This window comes from Myzus persicae, unplaced genomic scaffold (assembly GCF_001856785.1).
Source record: "Myzus persicae strain clone G006 unplaced genomic scaffold, MPER_G0061.0, whole genome shotgun sequence".
In the NCBI taxonomy this organism is placed as follows: Eukaryota; Metazoa; Arthropoda; class Insecta; order Hemiptera; family Aphididae; genus Myzus; species Myzus persicae.
The window spans coordinates 86,685-110,523 of record NW_019102746.1 but is presented as its reverse complement, the minus strand read 5'-3'; the positions used below and the strand labels follow the sequence as shown (position 1 = coordinate 110,523).

General features: G+C 31.5%; 1 protein-coding gene across 3 annotated transcripts in view; it reads left to right on the top strand.

Annotated features, from left to right (window-relative positions):
- The window catches only part of LOC111033076, a 152,266-nt gene that overhangs the window by 82,934 nt on the left and 45,493 nt on the right, over nt 1-23,839 (top strand). For all 3 annotated transcript variants that reach the window (XM_022313666.1, XM_022313667.1, XM_022313665.1), the window contains exons 4-6: nt 4,541-4,608; nt 14,797-14,965; nt 15,972-16,066. In XM_022313666.1, coding sequence (XP_022169358.1) covers nt 4,541-4,608; nt 14,797-14,965; nt 15,972-16,066 — 332 coding nt within the window. The remainder of the gene's footprint in view (nt 1-4,540; nt 4,609-14,796; nt 14,966-15,971; nt 16,067-23,839) is intronic.

The window sequence follows — 23,839 nt, the reverse complement described above, 5'->3', positions numbered from 1 at the left end:
TTTTGCCCCCCCCCCCCCCGCTGCGTTCCGTCTTCTCGATCGCTCGCCCCCGCCCCCCACGGCGTCGGAGTAGTCGCATATACGCAACGCACAACGTCAAACAGAAATAGTCGAGATCGTTCATCCGCCTTTTCCGCATTTCCCCGTGGCCGCTATCACGTCGCGAGTGCCCATTGTGCGCTGGGCGGGGTACATCGTCGTCGTAATCGGCGTAGATATTTCACTATATATATATATATATATTATATACACACATATGTATACCGAGAAAGCTTTCGTCAGCTCTAAAGCTTTTTCCGATCGATCGGTGCAATGTATACACTTTTTGTGAGTGTGTGTGTGTGTGTATGTGTAAATGGTGATAAATTAACCTTGCCGCCATTGCAGGCCATCGGTCGCCGTTGGAAACTGTCCAGCGCTTTACGTCGGACCGTGGTTATATACATGTATATATATTGAATGCTACTCTCGGATAAAACGACACCAGGTTTGTCGTTGTATTATGCCGGTGTAGCAGTACGAATAACGTAATATATATACCAGTAGTAGTGGAGGTGCGTACATGCATATGTGTGTGTGTGTGTGTGTGTGTGTGTGCACCGTGTTTTTATTTTAAACCGGTCGACCACCTTACTGATTTACGATATCGTCGATTGAAAAAAAAAAAAAATACAGAATTAAATGGACTTTTATTTTTTACAAACGGTTGATACCGACAAGAAAAAACCCGTAAAAGTTAAATTATATATATACCTGTTTTTACATGCTGATCGATTTGCACGCAAATATAATATTGTTGTATTATATTGTTTTAATATATGCGTGCCCATTGTAGAGGGGCCAAATGTTTGTAACGGCTCCCATGAAAGCCCTCAGGAATAATAACAATTATTGGTATAGTCGGTTTCGTAATAAAGTGTTGTCAGTGTCCACACGGGACGGATTTAAACCTCTGCCACAATAATCGCACTTTTTCAGAGCCACATAGATATATGTAGCTCGCAGCGTACCGCTCGCAATCAGCTTTCGCCGAAGCATAAAATCATAAATGCACCAAATGTTTAAAGGATTTACTGACGTGTCATCGGGATTATCATACGTCGTACATATACTACCATATTCTATAATATAAAAACATATCTTATGAACGATGACCGACCAAATTGTGTATGACTCCAATCGCACACGACGACGAGGAGGTTTAAGTCGGATATTTCGACGATTTCGATTATTTTCAATTTATAAAAAAAATTTCAAACTACTGTTGAAATATAATATAAGAATGTGTGTAATATTCCTATAGAAAAAATTTAATTTACGATCTTACACTGGCCATCACGACTCGTCAGTGACAAAATAATCAGTTGTAAAACAACTCGTAGCCAATGTTATTCGATTTTTTTAGAACGATACCCACCCCGCCGCGATCATACGCCTTGCTCCGCCCGTAAGGTGTTTGTTTTATTTTTTATTTCTCAACACATACGTATTCTCTGCACACACCACTGCGTCCCATTAAAACATTTAATGCGATTCGGTACACGTGTGATATTATGACACTAAAAGTTTAGGCCTCAAAAACGTGGATACCATAATCGGATCTAGTATAACTGTGCATAAAATATTCTTAGGATATTCATTTAAATGGTTATTTTTATTATATTCATTCGGAATCTAGAAAATATCGAATCTGTGCCTGTTGAGAAATACATACCAATCGAATAAAATATCTTTTATTGCATCGAAGAAATCATTGATATTACCTATGCCTACATACCTATATGTATTTATTTGTTAAGTTATTTTCTCTGGTCTGTGTGTACTTACTTCATTTTTTTTCCGCAACTGCAAGATAAATAAGAATAAAATATACATGTATTATAATGTATATAATATATTGTATATATGAAATAAAAACAAACATCATAATATTAAAGCAGATATACGTTTTATATAAGCACCTACACTTATAAAATATTATATGTATGTCGATGCATATAATATAATATTATGACGATTCGTAGAACAAATAAAATAAGAAAAATATCGGAGTCTCAATAATATATAACTAATATTAATACTAATAACATATTGACTATATTATTATATTATACAGCCGTAGGTACTATAAATATATCCGAAAAAAAAATTGTTTACTTTTGTGACATAAAAATTGAAATTCCGAATGAAATATTTTAAAGATACCTATACATACTCGTATTATATAGTGACCTTTTAACAGGTATCTATACTTAAAAATTAAAATGTTTAACACAAGTCATAACAAATCTTTCGAGTTATACAATTCCACTTATAATATCTATAAGCTAACACAATATGAAAAGGTTTTAAAATTGATAATAATTTCCAATTCACATCTATATTCTATATCCAAAGTGAAAAAAATATACTCATTCAGTCTAATATGTACTTACGTCCAAAAATATATTTTCTTTCTATGTTTACATTATTCATTGCAATTTCTGCAGTTATTCGTGTGTATATGTTTTAATATATAATATATTATAGCTTTAAATGTAGGTACCATAATTGCATTATATATTTTATCGTATTATATAAAGTTGCTATTTGAATTTACATTATAAAGATTAGAGTTGATGAATGAATACCATATTCAAACAGCCAACAGGTGTCAACTATAAGACTTGATTTACATAAATTATTTAAGATGTTTTTTAGATTTGCATCTAAATCTTTAAACAAATACTACATATTATTAAATCGTTGTTCTGTTTTTATACAGATTTATTATTTTAATCATTATCATAGTAAATCTACCTACACAAATAAAAATGACGGTTGTCTGTATATTTTAGACACTGAGTAGTGTTCTATTGGTTTTACAACTACATTTTCTTTTCAATTCTTGACTGCTATAGTTTTCTAGTAACGCAAATCTAAAAATTTAAAGAGACCCTATCTTTAGCTTCGACATTTCATTTAGTTCTTAATTAAAAAGAAATCTTTTGATTTTTAATTAGTTTTTTAAAAAGCGTAAGAAATCGTATAAAACTTCATAATCTGAAAATTTGGCACACAATGTTAACCATTTACTATTGTTTATCTGTACCTATATACCTATAGGTACTTAAAAACCTGCGCAAAGTTAACGATTTATTATATTTAACGAAATATTTTAAATATTTTATATTTCGTTCATAAAATTGTTGTACACGTATAGGTAAGGTTTACTTTTCAAATAATAGTTTAAAGTTCAAATTATTTGTTGAGGTTTATTTTAAATTAATTTGTATTGTAATTTTCACTACATTTTGTAAACTTAACATTAATTTTATTCATTACTCATTACCATGCTAATTTAATCTTCGAAGACACTAATCATTTTTTCGACTTCGTTGTTTTACTTCTGAATCAATATTTATCGTATCAATGTGAGCAACAATCTGTACAGTCTAATATTTTTTATGAATTATTAGTTGTGTATGTGTTGTCACTATTTACATTATCTAATAATAAAATGTTTCCCTTATTTATTTTACCATTTGTTACACCGAACTTGTTAGCTAAATGTAAACAGTAAAGCAATACATTTTATTACATATTATTATGATAGTGTTTTGTTATAGTGCAAATATTGAAAGCTTCTATCTTGATATTTTCACACTTGAATAACTCCTAAATCTGATTTATTAATAAAAATAAATAAAACTACACGTTTCTGTGCAATATAAATGTGTTAATTTAATGTTAAAATTATGTACTGACAGTAATTTATCACTCCACGAGTCTTTTTCCATTGAACAATTTAAATTTCATAAACTTTCTGTTGTCATTATAAACAAACATATAATGGCCCACATAATATACTCTTATCCCTGGCCGTTTTGTATGGAGATCCTTATAATACGTTGTGGATCGTATCCGAAATTAAATTCAAATAGTTTTCTAAATTGTTGCGACCCCCTTTCATACGACTGCGCGTGTTGGTGTCCCATGTGTTAAAAGCATATTATGGGTTTTCATTAAAAGGTCTTGGTCGCGTGTAAACGGCGGACGGTCCTCGTACGGAGTAAATTTCGGCGACATCGACAGGTGTATACGAAGCAGCGGATGGCCGGGGAGTGGATGTTTTATGGGCCCCAGGCGAGTCATTCCATGGCGACGCCCTTGGAAAAACGTCTATCCCCCAGAAACCGACGGGCCACGTCTTACGAGGGATCCGCCGACCGTTCATTAATTCTTAATTAAGTACCGCAAAACGGACGGGGAAAAAAGTAGTTTTAGCCGTAAAAGGAACAACGGGGAGAACCAAATTTGTTCTCCAAACAGTTACCAGCTACACTGCAGCCGCTGACGGTCTGGCAATAATGGCGTCGGGAATTCAATTTAGCCTAATATTGTTTTACTTATCAAGAATTATTGCTTTTTTTTGTCAGCGGAATTTTTAATCACTTTTGTGTGAGACAAGAGCGGAATAAGTTTAACGTGTATATATATACAGATATATATATATATATATACATACGTATATTGATTTCTATGTTTTTTTTCGTTGCAGGGAAGAAGACTGCAGAAGGTGCCTGGTGATCACGGAAAAACACCAGAACGTGATACAGTACAAAGAAAGTGAGTTTTAGCATAAAATATTTTTCTCTTTAAAATTAATTTGTCCTAAAATCGATTTCCTCTCTAACTGAATTTAAGTTGTTCAACAATGGTAGGGCAGAGGACAGTACAAAAAAACTCATTTAACCGACAAACAATTAGTTTTCAGTTTAACTTTTTAATTAACATTTTCGTCCTTCCTACAGTATGCGATCGTCCAACTCCCCCCTCCCACCACAACATCATGTATATACATATATACATACACCTACTATTTTTTTTTAAGTCCGCATAATTGTGTATCCCAGATCTATAATGTTTAGATTGATTTTTTGTTGCTAAAAGCTTAATCGATTTACTTTCAAAACAGTTTTACTAACCTTTTATTTTAATACTCATACCAGTATATTGGAAAAAATATATGTAGTAAAATCACAGTTATAAATGTTGTCTATTTTATATGCTATACTTATCATATAATAATTTGTTTAACTATGAAATAGTGTTATGAATGATTTAGATTTGTATATTCTATACATTATATAAATGTACTCTTTAAATTCTATACACAACCAACAGCATATAAAATATATGTAATCTTATAGAAAAAAAAAAGTTTCAGTCATAGTATCAATGTATATTTTATTATAATATAAAGTGTCAAAACTCAATTTAATGACTAAAACATGTTTATTCATAGTTTTTTTTTTTTATTGCATTTTAATTGTATAAGCAAGTTAATTTTATAACTATATAAATAATTCATATTTGCCAAAATTATTTTTTCAACAAAAGACACAATAAACTTTTTAATTGTATAGAGTTAATATAAAATGCCCATTTAACAAACTCAGTTCAATGCATAAGCTAAATAATTTAAACTTCGAGAGAAATTGTTTATAATTAATCAGCAATGAACAAAATAATATACATATATATATGTAAATGTATACAGTTATTATAATATTTATTAAAAATAGATTACTTCATTTGAGTATTTGAGTTCAGCGAAACTATACATAGTTATAAGATTGACGTTCGATTCGTATAATAAAATTAATATAAATAGGAAATATACATAACATTATTTATCTTATTTTAATAATATTTAGAAACGTGCATATAAATTAATGAATAATTTCCTGTTCAATAAAAATGTAATGCGGTATTACATTATTAGATTTTAATATAGGTAAATCAATATTTATAATATATTTAGTGATGAAAACTGTTTTCTATGTAATTCAGTGTAGAGTTGTGCAATATAGTTAAACTAATATATATTTTTCTATATTCGATATTCACTAATTTATTTAATACAAAAAAAGATTTTTTCCTAGAGCTATGTATGTATAAGTATTGTTCACAAAAGAAGTAGCCAAAAGTACATAAAGTTTAATGTAGGTTCGGTAGAAGAAAATATATATTTTTTTATCTGAAAACGTGATCGGTTTTTCCTAACATTCTTATGGACATCTGAAAATTCGCGTGAAACCAGAAAATCTCTTAAAACCCTAAATTCCCCGAAGTACCTCGTAAAAAAATCGACGTATTTTGTAAACCCTGGACAACGTATGATATTACTCGTGTGGAACGAAAGATATTGACTAAAATTCGTATATATAAACACATTATTTTGTTTCTGGTTCATGCATATTGCATATCTCGTCCTGGCTTGTTTTTTACCACTTTATTTCTCTACTCGAACCATTATTCTAAATTATTGTTTTATGGTCGGGAGCTTAATAGCCTGGCAGCAGTAATACGTTTATAGTGAAATAGTTTTATTTAACGACGGGGCTGGGGGTAGAAATAAAGTTACCTCAAACCCAATACCTATCATCCGTGTCACATTCTTGAATTAAATTGACGTGTTTAAAAATCTGATGGAAAAATCCTATGGTGACTTACTACACCCACAAACGCGCGCATATAAGCATACAGTTGGGTGCACCTTTCAGCGGCATAGAAATTGCAGAGTTTGGCTGTTAAATCGGCTTAGGGCCCCCCAGGGCCTTACTTACACGTCTCTCCGCCTCATCTCGCTGCCAAGTCTTTCCCCGTCTTTAATAGCTTCTGCACAACAATCCTCGGGACTCCATTAACTAATAGCCTATCCCACTGGACCACCGTCACAGTTGCCCATGGCAACATGACAACGACAACGGGCTAATTGTATATATATATTTTATATTATATGTTCCAGTGTAGCAAAAAAATAATACTTATCGATGGAAAAGTTATTTCCCATTTCCATCCACCTGTACTATATATGAAAATATATTCAAAAACGTAAAAGAACGTAAAAAAACAAAATCTTCCGTATACAACATCCATTCAATACCAGGAATCTGTCATGATAAGAAATGACACTGTTAAATAGGGTTTTCCACTTGAATACGTTGCAGTCAATAGCCGGGTATAATGCAAAAGTTGCGCATGTGTACAAGTATTTTTTTCTTTCTTTCCTTTTTGTTGTTCAATTCCTATGATTTCCAACAATACAGCTGTCTCGAATATACGATATAGTCGAACATAAAAACATGTTTTGTCAAACGTATGTGCATAATATTTATTGAATATGGACTAAATCAATTAGTAGGTATATCTATATATAGCATGAACATAAAAGAAAATCATATTGAACCTTATAGGTAGGTACTGCTTTAGTGAGTGATGAGTATTGAAGCGTAATTCACTTATGCTTTTGAGTTATTCATCTATTATACATATAATACTGATACTAATAATCTAAAAAATAAAACAAAGTTTATTTTAGTTAAATAAATATACTTAACTACCTTGAAGCCTCTATACTTGCCAATACTCTAAACATCGTTCTGAACGTTTTTTATAATAAATAACTAACACATCTTGTCTTGTATATTTTATTATGTACATTATACAACCATAAACAAAGTTCCTTTCTGATAAAACTTTTAACATCTGAAAATCTAAAAGTTGGAAACCTTAAAGTTTGGAAATTTACAATGTACTACATAGGTTTCTCTGAAGTTAATCACTATACCTGGCTGAACTTCAGGTAAAAACTACTGCTGTACTCTAAGTGTACCTAATCATACATATTTCTACGTTTAGCAATGAAACTTCAAAAACATTTAGATTTAATGAAACTAAAATGTTTTACTGGAGACTGACTTCAACAAACAAATTCTTTATAATAAAATATAATGTTTCAAATTCTGCTTCGCATCGTGTGCGATGGTAAAACGATGGGTGTGTAACTGACAAGACGAGACTTCCGTTAAACTTGCGATCCTCAATAATGAGTTGTATTTTAAATATAAAACTAGATAGGATATAGGATATATATATAATTTTTAAATTTCATATAATTACATCACTTCCAAATAAATTATAACTGTCATTTTTAGGTTTTAAAAATAAAACCGTCAAAGTATAATTTACTTTTTATACTCGTATATAAGGCCCGAATACCTAATATAATCGCCTCTGGAGCTGTCGTTGTGTAGTTATGACTAATAAGATGCTTCACGAATTGTGCTTGATTAATAATTGCCTTAAAAATTATACCATCAGTGGTGGACAAGAACAAGTATTTTTCATATCTGTTTAGTTTCCACTGTAACGGTATAATAATAATATGTTCCATGTATAAAAACCGATGTCCGTCTTAAGCCCACTTTTAATTCCTGCAGTAGTATTCACGTTTTGTGTATTTTTCCGTATTATTTTTAGATTTAGATTCGTTTTATATGAATAATTGTTACGAATGCACTGACATAAGTAAATAACAAAAATAGCTATTGTTAATAATTACTATTGTTTGCAATTACATAGGTCAACAATAGTCGTTATTATATTATTTCACACGATTGACCGGTACCGGATAACGCGGAATCTGACTTGTTATTTGCTTCTATATATGTGTCAAGTACTGAAATATTATACTATACCGCATATTCCATTAGTTCTATTCAATCAATCATCATTTTACATTTTACTACGGCTGAAACGGTGTATATATTATAAAATTGATAGATCTGACAATACGGCGGTTACAACAACAAATTGTGTTTATTTCATTTCTGTGTTTCAATTACACGCTACCTTCGAACTTCGAATGAGGTAATACTGGTGTACACCAATATTATAATACTTGTTTTACGGTATTATATTCGAAACATGCATACGCGTATACACTGCCCATGACATTGGATATTTTCAACTGAACTATATTATAACAAATACGGTAAAAACAAAAATGATTTTCGATTAAAACTTGTGTGCACACCTCTCTATTAATTTGCTTAATGTTATGAATCATGACGTGATTGTTTTTAAATTGACGTGAACGATAATAGCACAATATGTTCAGTTTTGATATACGGCGCCGATGGCCGCGGTGTATAATATTATGCATTATTATCAGAAAGCATTCTCCGCCTGTCCGACAGACCGTGAAAAACAATAACGAACAACCCTCGCCTACTCCCCCACTCCCCCCAATCCACAACTCTGCGAAATCGTGACTGCTTTTGCTATTAGGCATTTTTCGAATCAATTTTTTGCATTGTCCGCACTTGACACGTGTGAATATTCATGAACTCTTACTGCCCTTTATATATTATTATGATCAAAACGGCCTAAGTGATTTCGAAAACTATCTACTCAGCTACGCCCGAAACACATGCACACGAATATACCATGTATACGCGGTAATATTATTCGTCCTGACTCGCATTGGTCTCTCGTTCTGCATATTGAACTCGGCGCAGCCATTTGTATAAATTTAAACACGGTCACTCTTCGGACTATTGAAGTATATATTTTCATTAAAGTTATATTATTTTAATGTACCTATCTGTTTAATTTGAATAAAATCAAACATGTCGTTGTAAGTGAAAAATAATATGGAATCCAATTATATTGATATCATAAAGTTTTATGTACCTAGGTAAATATTATAATACCCATAGGCATTAGGCCGGTACGCATACCTACCGGTTTTTTGCATGTTTATTAATAAAATAATCCTACCGACAATACACGTATTATAAGTTTACCTCGGAAGTAAATTAAAAACATATATGACTCCCCGTCTAACCTATGAATTTTTAATTTTATTATTTCGGTAAAGAATTCTGTAAGTTCTTTCCCCGTATTTTTACGTCTCGGGAGACGTTTTCATCTAAAAACTTCCTCTTTACCTTCCGGTTGTTAATGGAAAATCCGCCCAAGCATAAGGAATAGTAATTACCGTATAATAGCCATAAAGGGGGAAAAAAGTAACGTCCACTTGTGAATTATTTATATATAGAAATCTTTTTTTTTGCTAACTTTTATGGTTCGTTTTTATTATTATTATTACTCGATAATGTGTGTGCCCATCTTCATCATTCAAGCATGGAATTTACTATACGTTTCATTTCGTGTTTTGTTATTATTTTAATAACACCATATACCTGATAACGAAAATTGTACCGAATGTCATTATATTCAAGTGTTATTTAATATGTATAAACTGTATCGTGTTTCTGTTATATGAAGTACTTACTCCGAGCTGGTGAGTTAATTTCACTAAAATAAAAAATAATTTTTCGAAAAACGCTTGGAAGTAAAATAAAACAAATTTCACCACGATGTATAATAATTATTAATACTATAATAATGCCACATTGGTGTTGTTATTTTGTTAATAATCATGGCTGGCATACGGTGGATGACTGTGATGTATACAATTTTGAATTTATAAAATATTATATAACAGCAGAACAGTCAGGTGACTGCAATTTAGCCCTCCGTTCGGAACACAGCTATAAAATAATATAGCAAAGCGAACCGTTGCAATCGTGTCTTTTTGATGATAACTGTGAATTATAATACAACTAATTATAAATGGAATCGAAGGGCACAGCGTGTAGCGCTTTACGCATGACAAAATGGAAAATACCATTGATCATTTAGAACCGATCAGAATGTACTGCTGAGCAGATAGTTGTGTCGTGTACCCTAAAAACGTGACGGAAAAAAACACAGACTAAATAAATAATTTTAAATCTAATAAAAAAAAAAAAAACAATGTTAAAAAAAACCCGAAAGTGTTCATGTCCATTGCTAATGGATGATTGTAATGCGACACTGGTTTTCTTCTGTCTATCCATTTATTTCACTCATCCGGAAAACATTGCGCGTGAAATTCGATTGTACAACGACAATCCAATATACTTAAACTAAAACCATTGCCTGCAACGTTAATCTCTTCGGTTTTTATTAGGTATTTCAACTAATGAAACTGTATTTATTTCTATGTAATCGTTCGTGTTACGTACAGATGGATGACGGTACACGTACTGTATAATGGTCATATAATAATATAGTAAACGAATTTCAAGTTTCAAAAATCAAAAAAATAATAATAATATTTTTCATTAATAATAAATTACAAATTATGCGTACATTTGTTATTTTCGGCATACTAAATTTAAATTATTATTACAATTTTTCATTTTAATATGGGTTTATTTTTATTTTTTTTCGAAAATTTAAACATCAAAGTATTTTATTGCCTTTTTCACCTTGATTGTAAGTCTGTACACAAAAAATATAAGAAGTTCATTCTTAATATATTTTTATTGTTGGAAATATTCCATTTGTACATGTCAAAATATGAATATTATTCATATTAAACTAATTTATAATATCCACTAAACCAACATATTCTTGTTCAGTTTACATAGGTTATGTAAATAAAAAAATTATTTAATAAAGTATAATCGTTCACTCAAATTCATAAAAAGTGTATATTTTTATGAAACTCTTCTCGTGACATTTAAGTTTTGAGATGCATATTAAAATCACACCCACAATGAAAATGTCGCGTTTTGCACTTGACAATATCACCACAAAATATTTTATACATATGATGTTGTTCTGCATGCTTAAAATATGTGAGATAATAATTTATTTATTTATCCACGGGAATCGTTTTATACAAACTTAATAATTATAAATCGTAATATTATTCAAATAATTTTTAAAAATTGTATTTTTAAATAACTAAAACACAACATGATATTATACTTTTTTATCAATTCAATATAAATCATATGTTATTTTTATTTTACATTTTAACTGTAATAATTATAATTGTATTAAACTGTATGTATTATTTATCACATAGTCGGTCAATAAGCGAAAGAGAACGTGCCAAATGGCAGTTACGAGATAACGGAGCTTTACATTTCCTGTCATATTTTTTATTTTATATTCGCAAAGAACGTTGCTGACGTTTATAAGATGATATATATTTGTCGTACTTTGAAACAATTTTTTTATCCTCGTGAATACATTTTTCTAATTTTCTTAAACAGCCTTCGAAGAAAAAACCTTATAAAATATAACTTTGAGAATTCGCGGAATTTTGACTTAAAGCGACTTACAATTACGACGACGGTCACCAAACTTTTACGCTTTACTTGAGTGATGTTTAATGTAACACGCATGGTTTTCCTCCGTACAGCTACCGTCCTGCCCGGGCAAAGTTGTCTGAAGTGTGTTTACCCCTCTCTCACTCCCCCGTCCAATTTTTACGTCTGTTTGGTTATGTGGAGCGGTCGAAAACTTTTTCTCTCGGCCTCTCCCGTACAGTCCCTCGGAACATCACACCCCCTAGGGTCCACGTTGTCAATTCGTGTCATGTGTGCGGCAAATTTCATTTTCAGTGAGAAAGAAAAAAACTCCCCCTACCCCTTTTCTACATGAGCCACCACCACTCGCTCAACCCCCTACCCTAATTGTGTTCCGGTAATCACTGAAATTCAGAAAGCGCCTCGGAGTTTTCGCACGCTCACAAAACGCACCTTATATACATTATACATATACAACACACAATATATATATATAAAATATATAATGCATGTATATACGTATTTTCATGTACTGCTGTGTACGCACGCACAATAACAATAATCAGAGGCTTTTCGTGGTTATTATTATTATTAGGTATTATTATTTCCGGCCGTCGTGACTAGCATGGAAACCTAGCCTGTTAAATTATATACCTACCTATTGTAAAATAGTATAAGTGTGTGTGTATACGTAACACATAGTGACCACCGACAATGCATCCGACCGACGAAGATTATTATACTGAATTTAATAGTCGAATTGCACATAATATCTAGATAAACAGGAATTATCAGAATAGGGCTAAAATAACCTGCAGTACTCTGGTCTGTAAAAACGCTGCATTTACCCGCTAGTCGATTATATACGGTTCTCGGTCGATAAAAGTTTAAACACTTTTGTTTTTAAATTCAGTACATTATATATTATAATATTATACCACCCATATTAGGTATAAACATCAATTTGCAAATATACCATTGTTTGTGTTATTAATACCTATCGTTATGGTTATCGTTATTTCACTTGGGCGTAAACTTCATAATTTGACTAGTTTTGAAATGCGTCGACGTTTGCGACAAAACGCAAATTTTTAACAACCTCGTAGAGGATATTTCGCAACTTTAATCTTTGTCACAGTGCCCGCCGGAAGTCAGAAAATACACGCGTTTAGACAGAAAACTTTTAAAAAACATTGTATACTTTCTTTTGCATTTTCGGTTTAGTGCGACCCGATGATTATATACTTACCGCCCACAGTTTGAGTTGATTTTTTCGTGATAATTTTACAGTCTATAACAAGAACGCAAAGTGCACGTAAACAACAATACCATACTGTATACCTACTGTTTCCTCGACGCTGCAGTGGTCCTATAACTAGTTCGCTGCTGCAAAACTGCCCGTATCGCCTATCTGCGATGCGCATAATGTGCGGTAACCACCTACCATACGTCTGGTATACGCTGTACGCGCTGTAAGACGCACGCACACACGGAGTCAAGAGTGGAAACCCTATCGTCGCGCGTTAATAATTTAGTTCGTCTGCTCGCGTACTGCACACACGCGGCGAGGAAATGAATACGAAACGGGCTGATCCCGGAATCGCGTTTCCACCCACCACACACACACCGTATAATGATATTGGTTCCGTGTCCCGAGACGTTTAACGGAAGTGCTTCGGGTCGCCCGACTCGCAATATTGCATTACGATCGATATATGAGGTCCCCCGCGTATATGCGTATAACTGTCCCCGTATTTTATCCGCTATACCCGCCCCCTGCTAGGATAAAACGTCCTTCTTTTTTTTTTTTTTTTCTATTCCGATAAATCGTGAACGGAAAGCATTACTCGAGTGTGCTGGCGGTACATCGTACACAATATATATATATATATAATATAAGTATTATATTAGTATTATCCGCAACCAGTGGTATATATGTATGAATGAAATCGTTATGTAAATTATATAGGCTGACTAATGACTAAAGTGATGAGTGAGTATATAATATATAAACCGTATTCATGATAAAAATCGGGACACCGTATACAAGACATAAGTGCCTATGTATATATATATAATAGTATACGTACTACTTTGTATATTAATAATTATAATGAAGGAGATGTGCCATATGCGGGATGTAGTGCAAGACAAATATATCATTAACATCGTCGTGAGCATTAAGTACATAACTGTGTAAATACTTCAATGCTCGAAGTATAATATACGTAATATTATATTATACACTTAAAAAAAGTTATTAAACGCGCTTGATAACGAGCATAATTATTAAACCACGAACACAGTATAAACGACAAGAACCAAAGTGAGACTTCTGAAACAATAATTCCTTTTTAAATGTGTTTACCGTGTATACGAGTTGTGCGTACATATTGACCATTATTTTTTTATTCTCTCGACGATCCATCAAAACTATTGCTTCAAAACAATCACCGATCGTATATCAAGATTTAAGCAAACTGACTTACACGAAATGTACCTACTGCAGTACAACATTATTTGTGTTGTTGTGTACAACCTCAATAGCGCTTTTCTAACATTTATCTCTATTACTGCGTTACATAAAGTCATATCTCTAATCTAAACGCAGACTCGTATTTTTCAATTTGAGAACGCGTGAGCTTGGAGCTAAGCATATTATGTATCGTATACATGAAAATATGTATTGCATTTCGTTCGATTTAGAAACGCAATAACTATACAAGCGTATAAAGAATTTCTTAATCAATTTGTCTGTTTCCAATACATAGTGTTTCCGAAAGAATTGTGCTCATAAATATTTCCTTTTATGTTTCAGACGCAATATGCGAAAAACGCAGCCTCGACGAACTGTGCGGAGAGATTACCAGTGACGCTCCGCTCTACTCGATGTTCAGGGTAGATGCCACTCCGATCCCGTGCCCGTTTGATGGGCTTCAAGCGCCGTTTCATTTCTCGTATAGCCGTGGTGGTTACACCGAATGCAAGTGAGTAAACTTTATGTAAAAATATATTGTAATATATATTAGTTGGTTATCTGGAAGGTAGATTTTTGTTTCTTTATTGAATCAATGAATCATTATTATTATTAACGAAGTGCTAATTGCGAATACAGTACCTAAATACATCACGATGCTCACCAATAACATATGATATGCTCCAGAAATACGTTCTTGACCTGTGTCTATTATATTTAGCACATTTTTTCAAAGTAATAAAATCGTTAACTACAATAAATTGGAGCTACTTAAATATCAGTTTAACTTCTATAACTCGTTTCACCAATAATATATTACTAAAGTAAAAAGTTATGTTAAAATTATTATCAATAATTGTACACAGGTAGTATTATTTTTTTTTATTAAAGAAGAAAGCCTCAATGACTTGACCATTGGCTTGTTTTACGTATAGTTCCTTAAATAATGTTAGTATTATTATCAGACTCATGATTGCCTAAATAAAATACCATAAACATACAGTATATGTTACTGTGATATGTGATATAATATTCAAACCGTTACGAATTGTTCAAATAAATAGCATATACCTGCTGAAATTTCAATAAAAAATGTACAAATATTTTGTAATCGGTGCCAGTAAAACGATTATTTTATTTCGTCAGCTTTATTACATATTATGCCAAGGTATATGTGATCAAATTTTTGGACACATTTTTTTTTGTATTTTAAGGAAATTAATATTTACATTATGAAAGACAGACAATTCGTCATTTATCATTAAAAAATAATGATGCATACACCAAACATTACAATATGTTACATTATTGTTAAATTATTCAAGTTACTCATATCATATACATTATACATAGTATGTAGGTACTAAATACTTCGTAAGTATATTGTATTTGGATACATTTCATCACAGACTATACAGTGAATCGAATAATCCGTCAAACGAATTACGTCGTACGGCGTGCTTCGATTGCTAGATAATTTTAGCAATTATTACTAAAACTCATTGTTTGTTCTACAGGTCGCCGGTTTCAAAAGCCGATTCGTGTACGTCAGACTCGAGGTTGATGCTCAAGTTTCAAGCTTGCCCGGACGTCCATAACACTGAGAGCACAGGTAAATAACTTGAGACATTCCAAGCCTTCGTTAGCGTTGTTGTCCCTCGTCCTCTCACCTATCCGGCTATACCCATATCACCGTCGAAATCCGCGTATGCGTTAATTCTCCTTCTCTACTCAGACACATGCATACACACTCACACACACATACACACACACACACACACCGCCACTCATCCAATAGCAGTTCAAATCGATGCTGACAGGCCACGTGACAGATTTATTGAAACAAACCGTCAGCTAAACCGCGTTTCGCCGCCTTGTCGGTCGAGTTTATAACATGTGTCAAACATAAAGGCCCCGCAGACCGGGGCGGCGTTTTTTGATTGACGTCCGTGACAGTTAACAATGCCGGAGAAAAGCATTATGGCTTTCGTAACGATTCGATAAGGTCAGTTTTTTTTCCACCCGAACGTTTATTGTTCAGTCGGGTAATAATAAATTAAAATTTTTTAAACGCGCTCTTATGAAAAATGAATAGATAGGAACTGCTATGCAAGCGTACCTATGTATATATATACATATTATATTATTGAATCGACGTTAATAATATTGTCTGGATTGCACATAGAGAAGTGAAGACCATACAATTGTATTTGTACAGGGTGTGTAACGCAAGCAGTTGACAGTCGAACATTGTTATTGCGTTTACAACTGTCAACTATCCGTGATACACACTATATATTATAATATAAGTAAAAAAAAAAACGTTGAATGGAAAACCCCCTCGTAACACAAATGCGTAAGGTCTGCTGCAGTTCATCCTTAAATATTGTCTCACACGTTTTATAAACGCTTCGATATTTTAATATGAAAGGTGCGCATGTATTTAACCGTTTGATATTTTACAAGGATTGAAAGTAAAATAAATTTAAGAAAATGTCTGCGATTCGTGTGTCGAAAAAAAAAACAAGTTACGCATAGCATAAAAGTTGTATGATTTATACGTTACTTGTTTGTTGTGTATATGTCGTGTTTACTATACTCGTATATTATGTATACGTGCACGGCAGGGTAACGACTAATACATAAATCAATTTACTATAATTATATTTTTATAAGTTATACGTTAATTTTTAAGATTCGTTTCTATAGTATTCCGTTGTGTACCTACTCAAACGAAGTTTGAAGTATGATTTTTTCAATGCCTCCAAACCATGTGGAAAAAAAATGTTTAAACATTCGCATTAAATAAACGTCTAAAAAATGCACAAGTTAATCTATATTATAACCGTTAAAAAGCTGTACTCAGGCAACAAAAAGGAATGTTCGTTATTATTTATGATCCCTATATAATACTATGTATAATTACAGCTTAATATTCGCATTATTAATATTTAATACCTACCTACTTATGTTTGCTATAGAAGGGGTTCGATCATAATTTCCATTAATTTATTTATTTATATAAAACCATCTAAGTGTCTTAGAATATTAAATTAATATTAAATATTTGCACTTCTCTAAACTATAGTTACTTCTCACGATCACAAATCCTTCATTTTGTAGATCAAACGAGGTTTCCCCTAAAATGTTATTTTGCTTATTGAGCTGTGCTAAAATGAATATCAAAATTAAACAGGAAAGTTCTTTTAGTTGCAAAATAATAAAGTTATTCACATTATAATAGCATGCTTATTTTTGGTTTGAAATTATAATAATTATAGCCTGACGAAAGTATAATATCCAAACGTAACAATGTTCGTGATTTATAATTTTAGCAATTATTATTTGTATCTAAATTATTACTTTTATTTTTTGTTATATATATTAGATTAGCTATTTGGGTCGATTATGGTATACAAGTAGCCAGTATAGGTAGGAGGATTTATGACTCCAGACTTATTTATTGTTATTTCAAAGCATATCTTGTTTTATGTTACCAAACAGATTTAGCCGATTTATGATCGTTTTCTCTACCAGTTATCGCCGTTACTAAAAAGTTTCAATGAAATATTCTGGACGTGTTCAATCGGGCTAGACAGATTTTCGGCCAATGTGTCGGTATAGAACGTGTAAAATTTATCAAGTTGTATTTGTTTTTTGGAATCCAGTCATATATACCACCACCAGGGCCCCCTCCCTCCCATGCGTAATCCATCATCGTCGGTAATCCGTTTAAGGGAAAAACTTTTATTACTTAGCTCCCCTCGTCCCTGGCCACACATTTTTAAGCCCTTCCCTCCCATCCCTCCCATTTGCCCCTTGTTATTTCATATCTGAGTGTACGTGTGTTATTTGTTATTATTTTTACCGTGCTGTGTGTAATGATTTCCGTCGTGAAATTCCACATAAAACGAGGGATTTGTTATTTTTATGTTCACTCCGTGATTATATATCGTTTCGTCTTGGTGGTGGCGCACGCTAAATCCCACATGTGCCATGTGCGCGGGCGGTCGCTCGCGTTGATCGATCGTATTATGTTTGTTGTTTCTGTTGCTGTTTACACAACCAAACCATTTCGCTGCGCTAAACTCACAGCCTGGTGCTGGTTGTAAATTAACAAAGATAACAAATAGTTCTACTTGTTGCTTTTTAATCAGTCGTCAAAAGATCCTTTGGCCACTAACTAGACAACGTTATACATTATGTATATATGCGGTTCTGGGTTCACTTCAACCGTGTTTGTTTGTATTGTAAAATGTGAGCAAGTGGACGTATTGTAATGTGCGCTTTGATTCAAATTCGATTGATTTAACCCTAAATATTAGTGAATGGTGTAATATGTAAATTTGTTTTTTAAGTGTATATTGCTTAAACGATGTTGAAAAAATAATTACATTTATTTAAAATATAAAGCAAACGTATTGGTTCGGTAGTATTTTTAATTGTATTGATCAACTTATATTATAAAAGAGAAAGAAACAGTTTGAAAAATAAAATTGAATACCAGTTACTCCCTCTGAAAATGTATACTGTTTATTGATTTGAAAAACTGCGGTTGTTTTTTTTTTTATTTTTTTTATCGTTTATACTTATATTATAAAATCCTTCATAATGTTCTAACCCTCCTGCGTATTTGCATCAAACTGTCTCATTCAATACAAGCCATCACATAATATCGGTCGTGCCAAACGTGAATGATATATAGGGTGAGGTATGTGTCGAAGAGAATAGTCTACTAACTCATTATTACTGTTATACAAGCTTGTGTCACAAGTAGGTAATAAGGCACCTTGGGCATCAGTCATTGTCGGCAATAATACACGTCAAGCCCTCTACCACGTCGGCAAACTTCATATATTATTCAAGAGAACCGCAAAAACGAACTTTAACCGAAAGTTTAAAATGTACCTCTATTGTCTTGTGTTTGTGTTTTTTTTACTCTATTTATTGGTAAAGCTATAAGGGTTTTGCGGTCTCGTCAAAATGCCGTAAATTCGTGCCTTGAATATTACACCAAAATGTATAGGAAAATACAAAAAATATTGACTGAACCTAAATTCAAAACCTTAAACATGCCAAAAATATTTGCTACTTACCATTTATCGATCAATTTATTCATTAGATGTCAAACGATTTTGTTTACGCTATCTCTATTTATACCATAAAGTTGTAACTATTTTTTTATAACAAATTATGAATCATGTTGCATACATTATTTGTACGACATTCAAATCGAAACCTTTACAGATTTCTAGATATACAATTCCAAAATAGAATATCATAAATTGCATTCTACATAATTTAATTTTGTATTGAATAAATACAATTTATACTTTATACAGGTACTTATGTCAAAATATAATCAACTTTTAATTAATAACCTTTAATTAAATACAAATGAATATTTCTTGTGAAAACTAATTATTGAAACTTAAAAATGTTATAGGTATCAAAAGATTAATTGTTCATATATCACTGTTATAACTAATTTTATTTAAATGTATTAACTTCTAAGATAAAATTCATATTTTTAAAGCCTCTTATTTATGCAGTTATTATTATATAAGCATCCATGGGCCATATCCCGTGACTCTTGACCATAACTTATAATTTATACTCTTAACAGTAATTACTGATGTGTAATATCTTTAAATCAAATTCGTTTGATAAGTTTTATTTCAATTATTTTTTGTCAGATACCCAAAGATTTAATTATTTAAAAACTTCATTTTTAATGAGTTTGGCGTTTTATTTTTCTCTTTAATACATCGTCAAAGAGACTGTCGTATGGATTTTCTTTAAGTTTACCCAAAAATTAGATTAAAGTTTTTATATCATTCTGAAACTATATAGATTATTATTTTATATTCTCGTGAGTAAAATCTCTTTTAAAAAGTTTTTGGGTCTTTAAATTTGATTTTCATTCGACCTTTAAGCTGCTTTTAATTTTATCCGATTTACTTATCACACAGACATCAACTAATAGTTAATTACGATACAGATTTTATTCAAATCTTGTTAAATTAATTTCAATGGAAGCCCTAAAAATCTAAAACTACTGCATATTAACGAGTTGTAAATTAGTTGTATTACTTGTATTAAATTCTCACAGTTTTTGTTACATGATTTTCTTAAAAATCCATATAAATAAAGATATAATAAGTAATAACGGATGATAGACGCTATTTGTGTAAACCGACCACGTTTTTCCCCCAAACCAGGTGAAAACAGATTACCCATATCAGATAAACTGTCCTTTTTCCGTCTGGGCCAAGAAAAATAAATTATTTTACTAGAGAATAGGACGTTTAACAAAACCATTTTATCTTTAACCTTTTGGTGTGCAAAACTATAAAAATAAATTGTTAATTAATGTATGTAATATATTGAAAATTACAAAAAAATGAAATGAAATGAATATAAATAAACATTGTATTCAACAAATGTATTTACTGTTTTAAAAAAAACTGATGATAAAAATGGTATGAAATAAAAAAATAATTGTATTGCAAACAAACAGGTATTTTGTTTCTTTCGATATATTTACGGTATTCTCTACTTAGGCCATCATGCATGTGTTATAATTTATTGTTTTTATTATTTTAATGTTATCCATCGTTGTATTATGTACATAAAGTAATAATATTTACTAAAACAATTTATTCTCTTGTGTACACTCAAGATTCAACGCATTTTGATCATAAATAAATGTATGTTTAATATATCTACATAATATATACAATATAGGTATATAGATTTAAAATTAAAGTAAAAATATTATAGTAATATTACATACACTTATTTAACTATTGAATATTAATGATTTTCCATTATCAAAAAGCGTTTATTGATAGTAACAAATTTTTTTATGTACCCTTGGATACCCAACTCACGATAAAACGACTCGCATAAAACAGCCACTCCTTTTTCTAGGCCCACTTTATTATGAGTATTTACACATTAATTGTAACCACTTGAAGTAAAGTAATTATAATAACAATAGTTAAATACATTTTTTTCATCATACTAATAATCTGTTGAACATTTTTTTATTTTATGACGTTGGGAAAATCATAAATATTTTAATATTAATACAATGACAGTAATAATATTATTGTTAGTTTCTAATTGATTAGTATTTCATTATCATAGGAACTTTGTTTTTATGTAAATGTATTGTTCTTGAATTCGGTTGGTAACTATATAAACTGTGTTTATTGTTAAATTATTAAAAAGTAGTTACCAAATATTAACTTACTTATTATATGCAATGTCAGTGTAGTTATAGTAATCAAATCGACAGCCAAAACCGATGTGGTCGATTTCTAACTAAACGAATAGTGCGGGTCGAGCCCGACGCGTAAATCATGCCCCTCTTAAAAAAACCTCCCTAAAAGTTCAGCGTCACACTCTGTTTCCCGTAATAGTTTTAATTTTTTTGGAAATACTCGCGAACCCTCACTCTGATCACGGTCACAATATCTCAGCTCAGCCATAATACACATATTTTACTACACTATGAAATATCAGTGGTTCCTAACTGGCAGTGGTGCAAAAGATTTGTATTCATTTTCATCGATTTTCAAATTTTTAAATACAATTTTATAACATGAAAGTTAAATGACCAACAAAATGCGTAGCGATAATTTACAACTCTGCGTAATTTTTCGTCATGACGTGGCGTTGATAATTTACGCGGCAGTATATACTATAATTGCGTGACCGATAACAATTAAATATTTGGAAATTATAAGTATACCTAAATAATGGTCCGCAGTGCGTGATTAAACACTCGCAATAGTGGTCCGTGGCACGAGTCGAGTTGGGAACNTCTTGAGTTTTGTTAGCTAACAAAAAATTATAACAATTTAATATACACCTTAAAGCAATATTAGAAAATAAAAATAGGCAGTAACTTTCTGAATAAAATGAATATAAAAATTATCAACAAAATAAACATAATAAATTGCACTTGCTTGGTTATTTTAGAATATAATAAAATAAGTAATAACATATTGTATAAATAAAATAGAAATTGAGTAGGTAACTTTCCGTATTATAAAATATTAAATTGTACAAATTAACAACAAAATAAAATAAGTAATAACATATTGTTTAAATAAAATAGAAATTGAGTAGGTAACTTTCCGTATTATAAAATATTAAATTGTACAAATTATCAACAAAATAAAAATAATTATTTAGGTACTTAAGTACTTTGAGTTTTGAGATCGTCATATGTTAAAATTTCTACTTCGGCTTCAGTTTCTGACTCACATTCAGATGTTTCATCATCATATGGAATTACAAAACTTTCATCACCTGAATCGTCTTCATCTTCAGCTGTTTCATAACCATTTTCATCAATGTCCATTGGCATATCATTCAACTCCTGTGATGTAGTAGTAGTCAATGTAGATGTAGCAGAATTTAATTTTGATGTTTTAGGTTTTGGAGTATTGTTGATTAACTTCCAATTATGGCTGATGTAGGTTATTTTACCAGCCCTATCACATGTTAGTTTATTTCTTTTTTTTGTGTGAATGTTCCCATAAGTACTGAATGAGCGTTCTGTGGCAGCTGATGTAGTCGGAGCAGTTAAAATACTTGTAGCTATTGATGAAAGAATAGAAAAAGAACATAAACCATTCCACCATACTAGAGGTTCCATTGAACTTGCAGATTCCCATAAATAACTTTTTAACCAAAACCCTGTTGTTTTTGTTTTATAATTAGCCAACTCGGACATTATGGTATTAGCATTTAAACCTCTGGTTATTGAAATATTATAAATAAATTCAGATGCATCAATATACTCTTCAGGAGTGAGTGAAGTTCCTTGGTCACATGGATCGAGTACTGTTGCTGCCAAATGTATGGGTTTTATCATATTTAATTTTCTTCTTTGGAAATTAACACACATTTTTGAGGAATCAGTTAGGTTGTAATATATGTTTATAATTTATATTTTTCTTTATCAGTACGACAGTACCTAATCAGTAATCAGTAATCACTAATCACTGGAGCACAGCAGGGCATTGCCTACAAAGATCCTAAAACCTAATGATTGTAACATGGTATGTTGGTATATGATTCATAAAACTAAAAAAAAAATAAAATACTCATAAAGTGGTAAAGTAATTTATATTTATTACTTTACTGATAAATTACTTACTTTAAAATACTTTACCTAAGTAATATTACCGACTTACACCACTATGCATGCCATGATACCACGCGCGAATTCCGAGCCGGACTTCGTACCCGAATTTATTTTAAATGTTGACGGGTTAGATGCGGGGTGGTCTCAGTATAAAGCGGAAGATAACACGGTATTAGAATGCCTTGTTAACTTAGGTAGAGCAATTGAATATACTACCGGACA